Here is a 22,121-nt window from a genome sequence, read left to right on the forward strand (position 1 = left end):
AAGGGGTATTCCGGGATCTAAGCTTTTATACCCTATCCAGATGATAGGGGAAAAATGTCTGATCGTGGGGGGCCCTCCGCTGGGACCACCCACAATCTCCCTGCAGCACCTGCATTGTATGCGGGGCTGTGTCTCCAGTCTCAGAAACTTCTGGGTTTCCAAGACTGGAGACGTGACGTAACGTGGCCCCCTCCCATAGACAAGAATGTGGAGGGCCAGCAGAGGGCCCCCGCGATCAGACATTTTATCCCCTACCCTCTGGATAGGGGATAAAAGCTTAGATCCCGGAATACCCCTTTAAATAGGTTGATGAAAGGGAAAGGATGGGCTATGGGTTTAGTTCCCCAGAGTACCCCTTTTAGGGCTGCAGGAATTTGGCTGTCCGGGCTTGCTGGTAATTGTAGTTTTGCAACTAGGGGCTGATGGCTGGCCTAGTGAACGAAAGAGTGAACCAGTGCTATGCACTGAGGCAGTGTTTCCCAACCAGGCTGTCTCCAGCTGTTGCAAAACTACAACAGCATGCTGGAAGTTGTAGTTTTGCAACTGCTGAAGGCACCCTGGTTGGGAATAACTGCACTGAGGGGTCAAGCAGAGGAAAATGGAAGTACAGACAGAAGTCTTGGGCTGGCAATTAATAATAATGGGCTTGCAGAATGTTTATGGCAGGCAACACGGGTTTGTGGTTAGGAGTCCTGGACATACACAGAAATGCCAATTCCAGAAACAGTAGAGCAGACACAAATGGAGTCAGCGAAAGGAGCGGGGATAAAGCACACAACAGAATCTGGACAATTATAGAATAGCTTTGCTATGGAGCTAACAGAACCATATTGCTCAGGCAAGAAATACTGAATGTGGCAGCCTGATATACAATAGATGGTGGTGAAATGTCATTGTTTGGGGACAGATTTTGGGTGCACCTTAAAGAGGGCCTTTATCAAACCCCAAAAATTAACATTTTAATGTAATTAAATATCTTAGGGCGTCCTGATCACACACCTTTTTACAGTTTCTTGATACTCCTACCAGTTCTCAAGATATAAGGGTTTACAGTTTGTCTGACAATTCAGGGAATCAGTCAGGTGGGTGTGAGCCTAATTTGAATAATGGGAGTGACTATGAGTTGATGGGCGGGATGTTTTACATTAAGGAGCGTGTCTGCCTAATGGTCATGTATACGAGATATTTAGGGACAGAACGTTGATCCAGGGATTTATTCTGATGCCATATTTGGAGTCGGGAAGGAATTTTTACCTCTAGTATGAGGGTTTTTTGCCTTCCTCTGGATCAACTCAGTAGGGATATAGGTTGAACTTGGTGGACTCTGGTCTTTTTTCAACCTTACGAACTATGTTACTATGTAATACACACCCCCTGACTATAGAATCTCACCCATCACCTCATAGTCACTCCCATTATTAAAATTTAGATTCACACCCATCTGACTGATTCCTTGAATTGTCAGACAAATTATAAACCCTTATATTTTGGGAACGATAGGGTGTATCAAGAAACTGTAAAAAGGTGAGTGATCAGGGCACCTTGAACTATTTCATGATTGTAAAATCTCATTATGTGGATGGTGGACCACAGGTCCTCTTCAAACGTATCAGGTGAATCTATCTTCCTAGATTCTTCAGATGGCTAAGGGTATGATCACAGATCTTTGAATGTGTAACTGCTGATCCACACAAGCATTAGCTCCATTCCGCTGGGCTTATCTACATTGCATAAGTATGAATATTCTCGTTCCTTTCCTTGATTTTTTTCTTTTTTGAGGACAAAAAAAATTACTACATTAGATGCAGGATGTTGTGGATATAGACACGGAATCTGGGGTTCAATGAATCTTACATGTTATCCTTTACAGTTCAATACATGTATATCTCTATAGAAATGTAATACATTTTTTTTTTCTTTTTACTTAATCTTGATATAAAAATAAAAAAAAAGGACGAGCTGTCATCCAACACAGGAACAGGCTGACTAAAAATAGGATAAGGCATTGTGGTGCTGCAGATTTCATTGGCATTGGAGGCCAGTGCGTAAATTTGGCTGACATTATAAGGTTAGCTGAATGGAATTAATACATTTTGGAAAGAAAGAGAATTTTCCATGAACATCAGGCATCAATAAGCCTTGAGCATGACCATAAAATATTTCTGTACCCAATGTTATTTTAGAGAATATATTCATTTTACTGTTTATTATATTTATTTACTTTATACTTATTTTTCTATTTAACAGTATTTTGAATTTAAAGGGGTACTCCGGTGAAAACCTTTTTTCTTTTAAATCAACTGGTGGCAGAAAGTTAAACATATTTGTAAATTACTTCTATTAAAAAATCTTAATCCTTCCTGTACTTATTAGCTGCTGAATACTACAGAGGAAATTATTTTCTTTTTGGAATGCTCTCTGATGACATCACGAGCACAGGTCTCTCTGCTGACATCATTATAATAATAATAACACATTATATATTGTTGTCTTTAGTGGGATTTGAACCCAAGTCCCCAGCACTGCAAGGCAGCAGTGCTAACCACTGAGATACCATGCTGCCCTTAGCATACATCTGCTATGCATGGTTGCTAAAATGAACAGAGATGTCAGCAGAGAGCACTGTGCTCGTGATGTCATCAGTGTTCCAAAAAGAAAGGAATTCCCTCTGTAGCATTCAGCAGCTAATAAGTACTGGAAGGATTAAGATTTTTTTATAGAAGTAATTTACAAATATGTTTAACTTTCTACCACCAGTTTATTTAAAAGAAAAAAGGTTTTCACCGGAGTACCCCTTTAACCTTCTCAAAAAATAGTTTTGTTAAATAAAAGAGTTGAACATTTTGGATAATCTTTTTTTTTCCCCTTAAATGGTAGTTCGACCAAAGGGATCTGCTGAAATCTATGGGCGTACCTGAGAGCATTCAATATCAATTTCCCTGCAGCGCCACCACAGGGGAAATCAAACATTACACCGTTCTCACAAAAATCTATGGGCTGTCCATGTAATGCAGTGTTTACCAACCAGTGTGCTCCTAGCTGTTGTAAAATTACAACACCCTGTCCAGGCATGCTGGGAGTTGTAGTTTTGCAAGGGCCCCAGTTTTGAGACCACTGTGCTATGTTAAGGAATTGCATGATGGCAAATCCCTAATTTAAATGGGCCTCAGTGCACAGAGCAGCCAGTTGTTAGCTCTGAGAAGCGAGGGAGGAAGTTCTCACATGAGATGGCAAGCAAGGGAACACCTCCTCCTCAGTGAACTGCATGCTGTGTGAACTGCATAAACAAAGGAATTAGGAGCCATTAAAGGATGAAAACCATGATTTAAGCACACGGACATGACTAGCACCAGCTAAAGAATCAGCCTGGATCTTTTTTTTTTTTCCCTGACAGGTACACATTCATGTTATTATAAGAATCTCCTCAATGAATGTGGGAAGCGGAGCACCCTGACAATAGCTACAGGGCTGCTGATAGTTCCACGATTCCAATCAGTAGAATCCAGGCTGTGTTTTACACCGAAGTCTGTGAATGTGAATAAGAAAACTACAATGCATTTGAAAGTTTTTTAAGCTCTGCCTGTAATTTTTGGAAAGACCTTGGAGGAAGTGATTTCAATATTAACCCTGTGTTTAATAACTGTGTTGAAAAATATACTCAAAACCCAGTTATTGATCCAGCTGTTCAGAGAAGATGTGGTCTACCCTACTGCAGTAGACTAACTTTTATACATGTCCAAATTGCATCCTCATGAGAACAATGGTCACTTGCCAACCTGGTACAACATACTACAAATAGGGTGACTTTATTCTTTCCAGTTTTACATTTTTTTTTGTTTGTTTGTTAATTTTTTAATGGGTAATTAATCTATTATTTTCTGTATTGAAAATATTTTTTACCTTTTGCCTCTTGAAAAATTAAATGTAAACTTTATGTTCTGTTTTAGGATTTTGGAATTATGTTCCTTCACCATTTTACAACGATATCCCTCATCACATTCTCATACGTAAACAACATGGTACGAGTAGGTACCTTGGTGATGTGCCTTCATGACATGGCGGATGTTTTGCTAGAGGTGAGCCTCTTGGTTGTGTAGTAAGATGGGAGGAGAGATTCTACAGTTCCCATCTGTTTTAACCGTCTGTATAAATATATATTTCATTTGAACATAATTGTCAAACGTCAACAATTACTTCCTTTCTGGATTGACACTACAAAGTGATCTACTTTTATTTATTTATTTATTTGTATTGTATCATACACAAAACTGATGTGCATGGCTGTTCCCCACTAAATATGAAATAGCTCCAGCTGTTGAGGGGTCTGTTTCAAGGTGAAAAAAATAAGAATAATAAAATTCCTTAGAAAAAAACCTGCTGCAGTCTACAAGAAAACTATAACTTGTAAGAAGCCAATGACTCTAATATTACTAGAATCACACTAACCATAAAAAAAAAAAAAAAAAAAAAAGAAAATCCTTCCAAACAGAACGTAGTGTGGAGCAGCAGGGCCGGCATTAAGGTGGGGCAAACCGGGCAATTGTGCAGGGCCCCCATCCCCCAGGGGGCCCCTTGCAGGCTGCTACAGTGTTTGTGGCTTGGGGAATGTGTGGGAGTGCAGCCAGCACCATTTAGAAGTGAGCCTCGCTGCGTCTTAAAAGCTCTCAGCAGAGGCCATTCACGTAGTGCTGGCAGGGAGAGGCCGGGCTCCTTTCTCATTCCCCCCCCCCCCCCCCCACCAGCTCCTCCTCCCCCTCCTGCTGCTGCTGGTAGATTTGCACAGTGTATCTGCCTGTCGGCCGATGGGTGAGAAAGCCTGCAGGCTCCAGGAAGCACAGAATCCAGCCATCAGCACCTGGCTGCCAAAGTATTCTCTGCCCCCAGCAAGCTCTCAGTAAAAGTATATTTATATCTAGTGCAGTGTTTCCCAACCAGGCTGCCAGCTGTTGCAAAACAACAACTCCAAGCATGCCCGGACAGCCAGAGGTTGCTGTTTTCCATCTCCTGATTTCCATTTGTCAACACTTCTTCCTGGCTCTAAGACAAATCATCTCAGCAAGACCGGGGCACCTCAGAACTAGGAAGAAGCATTGATATGGGAGATAGCAGGTGATCAAGGTAGGGGAGTATGGCTTATTTTTATGTTTAAAGTACCTCTAGCCCTAAATGTAAACATTCATGTCCTTGGACAATCCCTTTAAATAAGTTTCCTGAGATTTTGTGGTATGTTCATAGAATGGAATTTCTGTGCATTGGGAATGTGCTGCGCTGTGCCCATGACAGGAACATCTGATGCAGAAATTTGGATTCCGGAGTCTGCAGAAAAAATAGACATGTTTATTCTTTCTGCAGAGTCTGCACAGAAATGCTCCTTTGTCATGGGAATGTCTGCACAGAGATTTTCCGTGCAGACATTCCCCCGTGTGAACATAGTCTTACATTGATTGGCCACCATTATTGTAAGCCATGAATGTATGAATCCACCAAGGACCCCAAGTGATATGACCCTTCTCTCCACTGCCTGAGACTGCTACAGCCACTGCATATGGCTGTGCCTGGAACTGCAGATTTCCTTTACAAGTACACTTCTGGGCCAAAGCCCCTCAGGGGCTGAATCTCTATCTCTAGGGAACCCCCCTAAAATTCTTGTCTTTACCAGTTATCACTTAAAATAAACACCCTGTGTCTTCATATATATATATATATACAGTGATATTAAAATTACAAAGGGGAATGAGATCCTATTGTAGGTGGCTATTTCAGCTCACTCATTAGTTTGGGAGTTTTTAAAGCAGTACCATCCTTATTGGATTAGTTGTGATTTTTACAGTTAATTCTGAGGTTTAAACCCTATTATAGATGGTATGCTGCTGATTCACCCTATTCAGTTCTCCCCCCAATGCATTTTAAAAATATATACTCATACACCTCCGCAACGTTTCGCCGGTAAAACCGGCTTTGTCAAGGGCCGAGGTGCATAAGTGTATATTTTTAAAGTGCATTAGGGGAAGATCTGAATCTGAAGAATCAGTAGCATACCATCTATAATAGGGTTTCACAGGGTGTTTATTTTAAGTGATAATTAAAGACAAGTATTTTAGGGGGGGCTCCCTAGAGATAGGGATTCAGTCCCTGAGGGGCTTTGGCACGGAAAGGTATTTGTAAAGGATATTAACCCTGGGAATCCTTGGGGATTTTTTGATTATTGATGGAACTGCAAATTGACCATTGGGAAGTGCCCAGTGTCTAATAACCAGAGGAGGCCCACAGTCATTTATAACTTATAACATTTAGGATCGGGGTCCAGGACCAGCTGTAAGGCTTTATTAACCAATTGTAAAATCAAAAGTAAAAGGTTGGAGTTACGTCGTTTTTTTGTAACATGTGTGCAGCGATGCACACTTTTGCATAGTTTCAAGCACATTATTAGATTAAAAACATTGAATTTTTTATAAACTATTTCATGTCCATATTATTCATTTTGAGTTTACTATGTGTGAGCCTAGCCTATATATGTGAAATTGCAGGTAAAGAGCAACAAGCCAATATTATAGCTGCATTCAACCCCTTCTAACACTATAATAATTCTCTAAACGGCCATGTCTGTGTTCATTTTCATCCTAAAAAACTATTTACAGGACAGGAATAGAAATGTGTGAGTGGTGAATAACACGCTGCAGCCGTCAATACCCTCACAATAACTCTCTATTCTTTTTTTTTCTAGGCTGCCAAAATGGCAAATTATTCCAAGTGTCAAAAACTGTGCGACCTCCTGTTTGTGGTGTTTGCGCTGGTGTTCATAATGGGCAGACTGGGTGTATATCCTTTATGGTAAGTAAGGATAAGACTGAAGAAAATCGAGCCTTGTTATGAAGTGATACCTGCTTCTTGCTTTTAGTCTATTACTTTGTGTTTTTCAGTGCAAAATGGCATCTGGCCACAATGTTTTTAAACTTTAAAATGCAGTGAAAAAAGAACTGTGTGTGAATACAGTATAATCTGGGTGCATTGTTGCATAATATGGCTGCAAGTCCTGGTGTGACCACTGGTCCATCCACCCTAACTGGAAGCAACATAGATTTCTAATGAAGCAAGATCAGTGGTGGAACATTTCTGCCACTTGTTAACTACTTCTTCTTCTATTACTTTCTAAATGTATTGTTACCATGACTAGTACTATCTAAATTCACTTTCCACTAGATGGTTTCCCATCAACACTCATAGTCTAACCACAGGATAGCTGATCAGTGTCTGAACGCTGTAAGGCCCTTCACAAGACCCCCACTGATCGCAAGAAAAGGGGTTGTCATTCTATTTAGGTCATTAAAACTAATGGGGATAGCTAAGTACAGCACACATCTAACTCCCGAGCCCCTTAGAGTTGTATGGAGTGGCCACAAGCATGCCCAACCACCACTCCATTTAGGGAACAGGGGACTCCAGTTCTCATGTTTAGTGGGCATCCTATAGCTACGTGGCAGCATCACCCAGTGACTCTAATGCTATGTTTGTTAAGTTCGCGAGCCGTGGGATGACACAGCCAATAGTGTAAATGTTACAATGCATGGCCGCTTCTATTATTACACTGGTGCTAGAAAGATAATATCTTAACTAATGCTCATGTGTAACAGATGCTGTATCCATATTCGGCCATAAAAATACCTGTACTTTTTAGAAGATTTTTTAAAAACCTTCATGGTTTTGTAACAACAGGGGGATTCTAATGCTCTCATTGCTGTTATTAATACATCCAAGAGTTTCCGCCATAGTATACACCTATTTTTCATTCTCTCCATTCAAGGGGTGGGACCAGAGCTGTGCTTTTTGACAGCAATGCACACACAGTGCTTACTTTTCCTTACTTGTCTGGCAAATCACAGCACAGTTCCTACTCCTCTCTCCTTTGCCATGAAAGAGGGCTGGAGAAAGTGCACTGAACTGAATAGACTGGCACTTTGTTTGAGGATAATTAACAGTGCACTATTTTAGATGGCATGTGAAGAGGAGAAGGGGGCTCTTAATGCACTAGGTTTGCAGGGTGCTACATGAGCAGAAGGAAAGAAACAGCAGTAGCACAGGAAGGAAACTGAACTGCTGCTACTGCTGATAACAAGCCTGCAGAATAAAGGAACAGGGGAGGGGCGATTACATTTAGGAGGCAGCATTGTGCATGGTAAAAACACCTTCCCAGAATTGTATGTGTTGTCAGAGATGAGAGAGAAGCCTTGATTTAACTTTCAGTCCTAACATTGACCCCTACCTGCAGGCTTACAGATTGCAGGTAGACAGTCCAGACGCTCTCCCAATCTTAGCTTAGCACTAGCTAAGCATCATCCCTACTTCCTTTGTTTCATCCTGGTCTCTCTGTTACAAATTGAGCCTGACCACAGGCTCGAATATCCCCAATATGTTCTAGTACTCCCTTTCTCAATTCCCTCATGGTTTTCCCCTACGTAAAGTAAGGGACAGGTGCAGATTGCAGCATAAATAACTGTTTTAGAGGAGCAGTTTAAAAAAGTGCTTAATGGGGATAGATCTATTTTGGGGGTTCATAGTTTGAACAGTGTTAGTTTTACTGACAGGCCCAAAAATGTCTGCATTTGTGGAAACCTTTAGTTGGTCCCATCCTGCCAAGCCCTGTCTGAGCTGTTGTATTTTTTGGTCTAAAATGACTTTGTATCAATAGGTCTTCTAGACTTGGCCCCCATGTGTAGGTAATTTGTGGAGTATTACTCAAAACATCCCGTAAATCAGGATCCATCTTGAGTATATCCCAATGTTGGGAGATAATTTGACGTACAAAGTCCGTACATTTGTCAAATGTCCCAATGACCCTCAAATGTTGTGAATTGTCTCCTGGAGGTTTGGGAATCAAGAGGTCACCCCGGTACCTACTGGACGTCTCTCTGTATGCTTGAGTGAGAATGTAATCCGGGTACCCCCTCTCATGAAATCTCTGTCTACCATTAACGTAGCCCTTGAGCAATTTTGGTTAGTGTGCACAAACTGCCAGGCGTCTCGGTGAGTGTTGGAATATTGTATCTTTATGGCATGTGGGAGTAGATATTCACAGACAGTTTAGAGTTCATGAGATCATAGGCTTCTCCAGTATATTCCTCACATACCTTTATATTGTTTCCATTTACACATAATATAGGCTGACGAATTTCCATTACACAACATACATGACATATAATTACACAATATTGTTAGCTTTAACTCCAGATTTTCATGTAAGAAATAAGGAGGATAAGGGAGTATCAGCCCCTCACATCCATTAACCCCTTACAGGCTGCAGCGTTGTTATACTCATATAACAATTTAATCTAGAAACTACAATATATATATATATATATATATATATTATTTATTTATTTATTTATTTTTTGTTTAAATCCTTTAAGGGGTACTCCACTGGAAAAAAATAATTTTTAATCAGCTGGAAAGTTAAACAGATTTCTAAATTAGTAGCAAGCAAGAGAAGTCAGCTCCCACGACCCGTCCGCACGGCAAATCTCCAACGCAATGTAGAAAACAGCAAGTAGCCAGCGGTAAAAGAACTTCACTTTGTTTCACGATCAGACATCAGTAAAAGCTCTCAAACGGCAGTCCATAAAAACAGGAACGCTGAAACATGCATGACAACCTTTCTGGTCTTGCGACCTTTATCAAATGCAATGAAATGGTGGTGTGGGATGAAATATATGGGATCCAGACAGGTGTAGGTAATAGGGACTGCTGATGGTGGAGGAGGAGTAAAACGTCCAAACCTCCAACATAAATATACACCAGTTAACCCCCAAGAAACCTCCTGAAGGGACCCATATCCCATGATCCACTTACAATAGATTAAGTTGCAAAATATAATCAATCAAAACAAAGAATAAAACTGAACACAAGAAAAAATGCAGGAGCACATAAATGAATGAAATAAGTAGAGGTACCCAAAAACAAAAACAAAACTGAACACAGTCAGTAGATGTTAATAGTGGAGGATAAGATCGGTTTTAAGATTTAACCCTTGCGGGAAGGATGTATGCAATAGGTAAATCCAATATATTTCTCTTGAACGAAGGATTTTTCCCCGATCCCCTCCTTTATCAGGTACACTGACAGTTTCTATGCCCTGAAAACGGAAATTGCTCACGTCATCGGAATGGATCTCTAATTTTGATTTCTAAATTATTTCTATTTAAAAATCTTAACCCTTCCAGTACTTATCAGCTGCTGTATGTTCCAGAGGAAGTTCTTTTTCTTTTTGAATTTTTTTCTGTCTGACCACAGTGCTCTCTGCTGACACCTCTGTCCATTTTAGGAACTGTCTAGAGTAGTAGAAAATCCCGATAGCAAACCTATCCTGCTCTAGACAGTTCCTAAAATGGACAGAGGTGTCAGCAGAGAGCACTCTGGTCAGACAGAAAAGAAATTTAAAAAGAAAAGAACTTCCTGGGAAGTATATAGCAGCTGATAAGTACTGTAAGGATTAAGATTTTTAAATAGAACTCATTTACAAATCTGTTTAAGTTTCAGGTACCAGGTGATTTAAAAAATGTTTTGTTTTTTTCCAGGGGAATACCCCTTTAAGTTTACATGTTTTTTTTTAGGAGAACAAGATGGCTTCTCAAGACAAACATGGTTTCTTAAAGAAGCATTCCAGGAATGGTTTTATTTATTTATATATTTGTTTGCTTGCATAATGCAACAGAGGCTATTATTAGAGAATAATGGAAATGCTCTTGTGTATGTCTTGTGCATATGTCTACTTAAAATATGGTACAGTTAAATGAACCCTAACCCACACTTTAGTGAGGATGGGGGTTTTCTCTGAAGTCCCATGCAAGTCTATGGTACTTCCGATAAAGCTCGGGTTCACATTTCTCTCAGGTTGCAGAGATTGGCCAGGACTTTTAAACATCCTGCTGACTGTCCAGTCAGTGCAGAGAACAGTTAGTGTAGTGGACGGGATATGAAGTCAGGATATGAGGACTGGAGCGGTATTGAACAACGCTGAGTACTCTGCTAGATATTGATGAAAGTTGCCCTGCAGGCTTACTGCTTATTCTGACATATTTGACAACTACTGCAAACGTGCGTTCACATGTACTTACATGTATACGAGACAAAATATGCAGGTATGCTAAATAATCAGTACCACTAGTGCTTGGAGGTAGGATAATGGTGACAGTATAGATATTTAAATATCCTGTGTTAGCTATTCCCCATATCCTTCTAGACTGGTACAATTCATTGTTGCCGGTCATACAGTACATGGGGCTCATGGTAAATGCTATGATGTTTTTTGTCTTCATTGACAGTCAGTACAGAGGAAATGTCAGGAGAGCATACTCTAACATCGTCTCTCATACGCCCTGAACAGCTCTGACTCCTCTGTTCTACACGAGACAAACACAAAACACTTTAGACTTTCACAGTCTCTCTAAATAAAAGAGTTGACATTTAGAAATGTCATTATCAGTTGTGAGTCAGCGACAGTCCCGTATTTTAGGAGCATGATTGCAATTATCTAATGGAGGAGTAAAGGCATCATTATTCTGAGAACTTTGCTGTAAGCCATGATTCTCATCTACATTCATACATTATATGCAGTCTATGGGGCCTTGGTTTATTTCCAGCATTGCATACCTTGGTTAGCTGGGGGCTTAGGGTGTGGAATAATTGACTGTATATGCTCTTGGCATAAAGATAACATGCTGAACAGTTTATTATTTTCTCTGCTAGAATCAGATTAGGAATGAAGCATGAGGAAAATCGTGACATTGAAATAACTGGCTTATACCAACCAAAAAAATGGTGACGTCTGGGCCTCATTAGTGGCCAACAACTATGCCAAAAAGGGACATACAGATGAGGTGTAAATGTGCTACAAAAGATTCCTCCATGGTGCCCCCATAACAATGCCAACCACAGTTCTAGCCACAGTGCCCAATATCACTGCCCCCCCCCCCCCCCCAATAACATCCACTGTACTTTGGTAAGCAAAACACTTGCCATCGTGTGAGGGAAGTAACCCTCATTCCCCCTTATTCATGTGTTCCCTTTAAATATTTATTGTTGCTCATTTAAAGGAAAGGGGGAGGGAGCATTACATTCAGGAGGCAGCTCTGTGTACGTAGTAGAAACCTTGCTTACACAAGGCACACATGTACAGAATTTTATGGGGGAGAAAAACATGAATTTATCTTTAAGTCATAACGTAGACCCTCTGGAAGAGGCAGACAGGCTTACAGATTTCAGGTACACAGTCCAGTCTCTCTCTTAATTTTTTTACGGGGAACACAGGAAGTTGGGATGAGGAGATGGGGAGAGAGTCTGGACTGTGTACCTGCAATCTGTAAGCCTGATAATACATTTAATATTTATTGTTGCTCAATTGTGTGCCCCCGACCCACCCCACCACCACCACTGCTGCCCCTTTGTGTTTCACAGATTGTACTGCAACTTGTAGGTATTGTTTATGGGTGCACTGCGCTATCCACCTCTGTATGCTGTACAGAATGACAAATGTTCTGCACAGGCCACACCAGCAGGACGTAGCTTTACTCAAGCTTTTGGCTGGCTCAGGCTGTGCGACTTTTTTTGGGACTTAAAGTCACACATAATAAATAATATACTGGGATGAAATTGCCCCCTCACCGCCCTCCCCCTGCCCACTAGATTTACCAGTGAAAATTACCATTTATGCTGGCTAATCTAGCTTGCTGCATGCAGTGCATGAGGTGCCCAACAGTGGCGCAAAATGTAAACAGAAAAAAAAATTCTATTAATACATGACCCCCTAAGTCTGCACCACCTATTTGTTGGCTTACTTTAAGCCAAAAGCATGCACCTATGCATGACATTGTGTAAACAATGAATTTGTCATTTATTTTAAAAATACCGTATTTTTCGTCATATAAGATGCTCCGGCATATAAGACGGACCTAATTTTATAGGATAAAAATCTAGAAAATAAAGATTCTGAATTAAATACAATGTAAAGTATAGGACAGTGATCTTCAACCTGCGGACCTTCAGATGTTGCAAAACTAAAACTCCCAGCATGCCCGGACAGCCGTTGGCTGTCCGGGCATGCTGGGAGTTGTAGTTTTGCAACATCTGGAGGTCCGCAGGTTGAAGACCACTGGTATAGGAGGTAGTACTCACGTGTCCCCACCGTTCCGGACCCGTCACCGCTGCCCTAGATGTCACACTCCATCGCTGTCACCACGTCCCCGAGGTGTCCCCGTCGCTCTGGAACATCTCTGCTGCCCGGTATCCTCGCTTTCCGTCGCCACCATCACGCCGCTACGCACGCCGCTCCTATTGGATGATGGGACGGCGTGCGCGACTACGTGATGGCGACGAAGGAGAGCGCCGGCCATTAAGGGGATCCCGGTACGGAGCAGACACCGAGGAGGCAGGTAAGGTCCCTCCCGATGTCCTGTAAGCTGTTCAGGACGCCGCGATTTCACCGCGGCGGTCCCGAACAGCCCGACTGAACAGCCGGGTTAGTGTTATTTTCGCTTCAGACGCGGCGGTCAGCTTTGATCGCCGCGTCTGAAGGGTTAATACAGGGCATCACCGCGATCGGTGATGTCCTGTATTAGCCGCGGGTCCCGGCCATTGATGGCCGCAGGGACTGTCGCGATAGGACAGGTATTTGCTGCATAAGACGCACCAACTTTTCCCCCCAAGTTTTGGGGAAGAAAAAGTGCGTCTTATACGGCAAAAAATACGGTATAATGCAAATGGTGTGCACCACCTTTTAATGAAATGTATTGCAAAATGCACACAAAAAAAGATGCCAAATCCTTTGACTATCCCCCATGTTCCTTTAAGTAAATTAGTTTTTATATCACACCCAACCGGGTATGTGAACTGACACCTTGCTCTCGCTGTCTCCTCCAAAAGTGAGTTTATTGTCTGAACAAGCAGATTATCTTCTTACTTTACCCTCTTCATTACACAGTAAAATCCACTCCATTACTCATTTTGCTTTTATTGCAAATTACATTACTGGTAGATTGGCATTATAAAAAGAATTACTAAGAGAATCACTTAACATAAACCAAGAACTGCAAGTCTTAAAGGGGATGCTCATCTTATCTTGGTATCTTGGTCATTCTTCAATGCATAAAAACTAATAATAAGCAATTAAAATCCACAACCTCTATTTCTGAATTGAATAGGAGGCCAAATCTTTACATTGTGTTTGCATTTATATGTATTACGTATGCAGAGAAAGTATGAACTGCACCATAGAGCCGCATCAAGAAACTAGACGCCCTGGGATTGGCTGGAGCAGGTAAGTGAGGATCAACTCAACATACTATCCAAGCTGCGGTGCAGGAAAATAATAGGAAAAATCAGTGTAACATACCGTATATACTCGAGTATAAGCCGACCCGAGTATAAGCCGAGACCCCTAATTTCAACCCAAAATCCCAGGAAAAGTTATTGACTCGAGTATAAGCCTAGGGTGGGAAATACCTCATCCCCCCTGTCATCATCCAGACCCGTCATTAACATCCTCATCATCCCCTTGTCATCATCCCACACATCCCCCCTTCATCATCCCCTTGTCATCATCCCACACATCCCCTTATCCCACACATCCCCCCTTCATCATCCCCTTGTCATCATCCCACACATCCCCCCTTCATCATCCCCTTGTCATCATCCCACACTTCCCCTTATCATCCCACACATCCCCCCTTCATCATCCCCTTGTAATCATCCCACACCCCCCCCCTTCATCATCCCCACCCCCCTTCATCATCCCCACACCCCCCCCCCCCCTTCATTATCCTCTTCTCATCATTCGCCCTCAGTGGTCTTCAACCTGCGGACCTCCAGAGGTTTCAAAACTACAACTCCCAGCAAGCCCGGGCAGCCATCGGCTGTCCGGGCTTGCTGGGAGTTGTAGTTTTGAAACCTCCGGAGGTCCGCAGGTTGAAGACCACTGCGGCCTTCAACATGCGGACCTCCAGAGGTTTCAAAACTACAACTCCCAGCAAGCCCGGGCAGCCATCGGCTGTCCGGGCTTGCTGGGAGTTGTAGTTTTGAAACCTCCGGAGGTCCGCAGGTTGAAGACCACTGCGGCCTTCAACATGCGGACCTCCAGAGGTTTCAAAACTACAACTCCCAGCAAGCCCGGGCAGCCATCGGCTGTCCGGGCTTGCTGGGAGTTGTAGTTTTGAAACCTCCGGAGGTCCGCAGGTTGAAGACCACTGCGGCCTTCAACATCATCCAGCCCCCTCTCACCCCCTTTAGTTCTGAGTACTCACCTCCGCTCGGCGCTGGTCCGGTCCTGCAGGGCTGTCCGGTAAGGAGGTGGTCCGGGCTGCTATCTTCACCGGGGGCGCCTCTTCTCCGCGCTTCCGGCCCGGAATAGAGCCGTTGCCTTGACAGCGACGTATCTGCGTCGTTGTCAAGGCAACGTGACTATTCTGAGGCCGGGCCGGAAGCGCTTAGAAGAGGCCTCCCCGGTGAAGATAGCAGCCCGGACCACCTCCTCACCGGACCACCTCCTTACCGGACAGCCCTGCAGGACCGGACCAGCGCCGAGCGGAGGTGAGTACTCAGAACTAAAGGGGGTGAGAGGGGGCTGGATGATGTTGAAGGCCGCAGTGGTCTTCAACCTGCGGACCTCCGGAGGTTTCAAAACTACAACTCCCAGCAAGCCCGGACAGCCGATGGCTGCCCGGGCTTGCTGGGAGTTGTAGTTTTGAAACCTCTGGAGGTCCGCATGTTGAAGACCACTGCGGGTGGGGGAGTTCACTCGAGTATAAGCCGAGGGGGGTGTTTTCAGCACGAAAAATCGTGCTGAAAAACTCGGCCTATACTCGAGTATATACGGTAACCATAATTAAAGAAAAGGGGGAACTCCTGCACTCACCACATACTCGGTAGACGCACCGGAGGACGGGAGGATCGGGTCCAGCGTGGGGCGCTCAGAGGGAGCACTGTAAAAGCACATCCATTTCTTATGTCCAGGATTTACTTTGGATTTCTTCTCCACTAATGTGTACCAGGCCCTGGGAGAGGTTGGGCATTACTTTTGTGTATATTGCCTCTATATTGTGCCACCTTGCCATTTAAAACATACACTAGCACACCTCCCCAATTTTTTGTCGGTTAAGCCGGCTTTGTCAAGGGCAGAGGTGCTAATTAGTGTTGAGCGGCATAGGCCATATTCGAATTCGCGAATATTCGCGAATATATGGACGAATATTCGTCATATATTCGCGAATATTCGCATATTCGTTATATGCTCGTTTTATTTTCGCGTATGCGAAAATACGCACATGCGAAAATTAGCATATGTGGAAATTCGCATATGCGAAAATTAGCATATGCGAATTTTCGTATATGCGAATTTTCGCACGCCAGTCTCACACAGTAGTATTACAGCCTTCTTTACACCACACAAGCTGGAAGCAGAGAGGGGTGATCACTGTGATGTGTACTGTGAAGAAAAAAACAAAAAAAAAAACGAATATTCGTAATTACGAATATATAGCGCTATATTCGCGAAATTCGCGAATTCGCGAATATGCGATATTCGCGAATAATATTCGAATTGCGAATATTCGCGAGCAACACTAGTGCTAATCCAAATATGGTTTTCATATTAATTTGAATAAAGCCCATATTGGTGGAGGCTGCAGTGATGGTTGACTTTCTGGGAGTTTTCCCATCTGCACACAGGATCTTTGGAGATCAGCTTGAGTGACCATTGGGTTCTTGGTCACATCTCTTTCCAAGGCCCTTCTCTGCCCCCTCCCCATTATTTAGTTTGATGGAGCAGAAAGCTCTTAAGAATTATGGAGACCACTGTGTTCTTATGAACTTTTATTGCAGCAGAAATGTTTTTGTACACTTCTCCAGATCTGTGCCGCCACACAATCCTGCCTCTGAACTCTACCGGAAGGTCTTTCTACTCATGGCTTGGTTTTTACCCTCACACTGTATGCATTGTTAGCTGCTAACAGTCTGAATACTTACCATATTTTTCGCCGTATAAGACGCACTTTTTCTTCCCCAAAACTGGGGGGGGGGGGGAGTTGGTGCGTCTTATACGGCGAATACACACACCTATCGAGGCGGTCCCTGCGGCCATCAACAGCCGGGACCCGCGGTTAATACAGGACATCACCGATCGCGGCGATGCCCTGTATTAACCCTGCAGACGCGACGATCAAAGCTGACTGCCGCGTCTGAAACAAAAGTGACACTAACCCTGCTGCTCAGTCGGGCTGTTCGGGACCGCTGCGGTGAAATCGCGGCGTCCCGAACAGCTTACAGGACACCGGGAGGGACCTTACCTGCCTCCTCGGTGTCTGCTCCGTGCCGGGATCCCCTGCATGGCCGGCGCTCTCCTTCAACGTCATCACGTCGTCGCGCACGCCGTCCCGTCATCCAATAGGAGCGGCGTGTGTAGCGACGTGATGACGGAGACGGAGAGCGTGGATCCCGGGGAAGAAGACGTTCGGAGTGTCGGGGACACCACGGGGATGCGGCGACAGCGATGGAGCGACATCCAGGGCAGCGGTGACGGGTCCGGAGCGGCGCAGACACGTGAGTTCTACCTTCTATCCAGTGGTCTTCAACCTGCTGACCTCCAGATGTTGCAAAACTACAACTCCCAGCATGCCCGGACAGCTAATGGTTTTTTTAATCACAATTATTGAATCCAAAGCTAGTAATAGATAAAAAAAATATAAAAAATAATATATATATATATATATATATATATATATATATATATATATATATATACCGTATTTTTCGTCCTATAGGACGCACCAGCGTTTAAGACGCACCCAATTTATAGGTGCAAAATCTAAAAAAATAAAGATTTTGTTACCCAATAGTGGTCTTCAACCTGTGGACCTCCAGATGTAGCAAAACTACAACTCCCAGCATGCCCGGACAGCCAACGGCTGTCCGGGCATGCTGGGAGTTGTAGTTTTTCAACATCTGGAGGTCCGCAGATTGAAGACGACTGCATAGGAGGTAATACTCATGTGTCCCTGCCGCTCCGGACCCGTCACCTCTGCCCTGGATGTCGCTCCATCGCTGTCGCCGCGTCCCCATCGCTCCGGAACGTCTCTGCTGCCGGCCCGGTATCCTTGCTTTCCGTCGCCGCCTTCACGTCATTACGCACCCCGACGCACCTACGCGACGACGTGATGACAAGGAAGGAGAGCGCCGGCCATACAGGGGATCCCTGAATGGAGAAGACACCGAGGAGGCAGGTAAGGTCCCTCCCGGTGTCCTGTAAGCACTAACCCGGCTATTCAGTCGGGCTGTTCAGGACCGCCGCGGTGAAATCGCGGCGGTCCCGAACAGCCCGACTGAACAGCCGGGTTAGTGTCACTTTCCCTTCAGACGCGGCGGCCAGCTTTGATCGCCGCGTCTGAAGGGTTAATACAGGGCATCACCGCGATCGGTGATGTCCTGTATTAGCCGCGGGTCCCGGCCATTGATGGCCGCAGGAACCGCCGCGATAGGGGTGTATTCGCTGAATAAGACGCAACAACTTTTTCCCCCCAGTTTTGGGGAAGAAAAAGTGCGTCTTATACGGCAAAAAATACGGTATATATACATATATATATATATATATATATATCCTCCATGTACATTCTGTTCCCGGCTTTTCTTTCAAAAATTGTAATTTAAAAACCTGATTGTGTGAACACAGCCTGACCAAGAATAGTGATCTCTCTCAGGCTAGGTTTACACTTGTTTTTATTTTTATTTTTTTGACAAAAAAAAAGCTGCAGAAAAACTGCATGGCATTCTACTGCATTTTTTGTCCTGGTGTTTTTACCTTTAGTGAGAAAATTGCTTTTTTTCCCCCCCTTTTGTCAGTGTTTCCTATTCCTGTGTCCACACCTTTTTTTTTTTTTTTTATTAACCCCTTAAGGACATAGCGTTTTTCTGTTTTTGGACTTTCTTTTTTTCCTCCTTACTTTTTAAAAATCATAACCCTTTTAATTTTGCTCCTAAAAATCCATATGATGGCTTATTTTTTGCGCCAACAATTCTACTTTGTAATTACATCAGTCATTTTACCCAAAAATCTACGGCGAAACGGGGAAAAAAATCATTGTGAGACAAAATGGAAGAAAAAACGCCATTTTGTGAATTTTGGGGGCTTCTGTTTCTACGCAGTACATTTTTCATTAAAAATGACACTTTATCTTTATTCTGTAGGTCCATACGATTATAATGATACCCTACTTATATAGGTTTGATTTTTTATTACTTCGGAAAAAAATCATAACTACATGCAGGAAAATGTATACGTTTAAAATTGTCCTCTTCTGACCCCTATAACTTTTTATTGTTCCATGTATGGAGCGGTATGAGGGCTCATTTTCTTGTTTTAATCAGACTTTTTGATCGCTTTTTATTCATATTTTTATGTTTTAAAAAGTGACCAAAATTACTCTATTTTGGACTTTGGAATTTTTTTCTGTGTACGCCATTGACAGTGCAGTTTAATTAACAATATATTTTTATAGTTCGGACATTTATGCACGCGGCGATACCACATATGTTTATTTTTATTTACACAGTTTTTTTTATGGGAAAAGGGGGGTGATTCAAACTTTTATTAGAGAGAGGGATAAAAAGAAAAAAGGAGGGCAGCACCTCGTATAATCCTGCGAATGAACAGGAGATGAGTGAGCAGCTGTCTGGGAGACTCTCACCTGATGGATGCAGGTAACGATCATATAAGCCTTGGTAAAGGGGGTGGTCTTTTTAGGAATGGCAGGCCGATGAAGCTTTGACCGTAGGCTCTGGCAGGAGGTCCGGTAACGTGATGAGCAGAAAAGAAAAAACAGGCTCCAACCGAGGGCGCTATTCCTTATACCATATAATGAGTAAATGCAATGAAATAAAAAGAATAAAAAATGGATGGCTCGGTGGATAAAGCAGAACTTATACTTTATTTGCATAAAAGTAGTCTGCATGTACATCCATGGGCAAGGCAAGACGCGTTTCGGGTATGATATTACCCTTTCTCAATTGCAGATTGTACATCTGCAATTGAGAAAGGGTAATATCATACCCGAAATGCGTCTTGCCTTGCCCATGGATGTACATGCAGACTACTTTTATGCAAATAAAGTATAAGTTCTGCTTTTTCCAGCGAGCCATCCATTTTTTATTCTTTATCTTAAACTTTTTATTTTATTTCATTGCATTTACTCATTATATGGTATAAGGAATAGCGCCCTCGGTTGGAGCCTGTTTTTTTTTTTCTGCTCAAACTTTTATTAGGGAAGGGGTTAAATTATCTTTATTCACTTTTTTTTCACTTTTTTTTTTTGCAATGTTATAGTTCCCATAGGGGACTATAACACTGCAAACACTGATCTTTTCCACAGATCACTGCAAAGACATAACTTTGCATTGATCAGTGTTATCGGCAGTTGATTGCTGAAGCCTGCATCTCAGGCTTGCAGCAATCAATCGCCGTTCGGACGCGCAGGAGGAAGGTAAGGCACCCTCCTGCTGCGTCCCAGCTGATCGGGGCATCGCAATTTTATCGCGATGTCCCGATTAGCCCGACTGAGCTGGTGGGATGGTTTTACTTTCACTTTTAGACGCGGCGATCAACTTTGATTGCCGCGTCTAAAAAGTTAATGCCGGACATCTGCCGGAAAGGAGATGTCCGGCATTAGCCACGGGTTCTGGCTTCTGATAGCAGCCGGGACCGTGCGGGTATGATGCGAGCTCAGCTCCTGAGCTCGCTTCATAACCCTCCTGTGCCGCAGCGCCATAAAAAGCCAGCGTTTTGCGGCAAGGGGTTAAATTCATTTTAATGGTGCCTTTTTAATGGCATCTTCTTTTTTTCTCCCATAGACTTCTATAGGAAAAAAAACACCATAGTCTAAACAGGCTGCAGTTTTGAAAAACCGCCACTGAGCCCAAAAATGCATAAAAACGCCAAAGAGAAAAACGCCAAGTGGCTATTATGTTATGCAGTTCCCTATTGACTTGAAGCCAGCTAACATCTGGCCGCAGCGCTTTCAAGACCCCCCCCCCCCCCCCCCCCCCAAAAAAAAGGCAAAAAAATGTTACCCATTTTTGTTAAAATAAATAAATAAATAAATAAAAAAAAAATTAAAAATAAAATAAACAAATAAGTTCTGACGAGTAAACAATAGTCACAGCTTCCCTTCTCCCTAAACCAGTGTTTTCTGAACAGTGTGTCTCCAGCTGTTGCAAAACTCCAACTCCCAGCATGCCCGGATAGCCAAAGGCTGTCCGGACATGCTGGGAGTTGGAGTTTTGCAACAGCTGGAGACACACTGTTTGGAAAACATTGTTATAGTGAGTGTATACAGCTATATTGTCTGCAATAACCCCTTGTGAGCTATTTTTTCCATGGAGAGCCGACTTTGGAATTACCATTGTATGTTCTATCTACAGCTTTAAATCCTTTTTAAAAGGTCAAAGGTATTTCTATTCAAGGGTATTTATATTTTGCTTGTACATCATGGACCTGCTTCATATCGTTTTCTTATCATACCGTTCTTAGAGGAAATCTGCAGTGCAGGGCTGAAACAGTGATCCACACACGTGCACCGGAGCACCGTACGCTGCATTAACCTCTATGACAATTCAAGCCACGGAGGCTGTCTAGCTGCTAAATAGGTATCTCTTCTCATAGATATGAAGGGTGCCTGTAATGAGTGCAAATGCTTGCTTTCCATTGCCTTGTTGATGGTGCATATGGGTTAAACATATTGCATCCTGCTGGGCAGGCAGCTGTATTCTCTACAGAGAGCTCCAGGGCAGCAGCTGCCCAGGATCGAGCATATACATAATATAATGTATGCATGGCTAAGTAGCTTGTGGAGCCCCGGGTAGAAGCCGAATGCTTGATCCTGGATAGTGACTTTCTAAAGGTTCACTGCTCTCAAGATGTTCAACATTTCTGGGGATTTTTTTTTTTCCGTTTTACATATTGCTTAAAGGGAATTTGTTATATTTGCTTCTAAGAGCTGCTGACTCTGTTGGATATCTGTTAGGGTATAAAAGTAAAATGCACCTTTCCTGGGGTGGATGTTTTTTGCTAAACTTACAAAGTCGCCTTATTA

At 43.1% G+C, this 22,121-nt stretch overlaps 1 protein-coding gene across 1 annotated transcript in view; it reads left to right on the forward strand.

Moving 5' to 3' along the window:
* CERS6 (ceramide synthase 6) overlaps window positions 1–22,121 on the forward strand; it is a 226,173-nt gene that overhangs the window by 190,242 nt on the left and 13,810 nt on the right. Inside the window, exons 7-8 of the mRNA XM_056533718.1 lie at window positions 3,948–4,076; window positions 6,725–6,831. Coding sequence (XP_056389693.1) covers window positions 3,948–4,076; window positions 6,725–6,831 — 236 coding nt within the window. The remainder of the gene's footprint in view (window positions 1–3,947; window positions 4,077–6,724; window positions 6,832–22,121) is intronic.

Source organism: Hyla sarda, chromosome 8, assembly GCF_029499605.1.
Source record: "Hyla sarda isolate aHylSar1 chromosome 8, aHylSar1.hap1, whole genome shotgun sequence".
Classification (NCBI taxonomy): Eukaryota; Metazoa; Chordata; class Amphibia; order Anura; family Hylidae; genus Hyla; species Hyla sarda.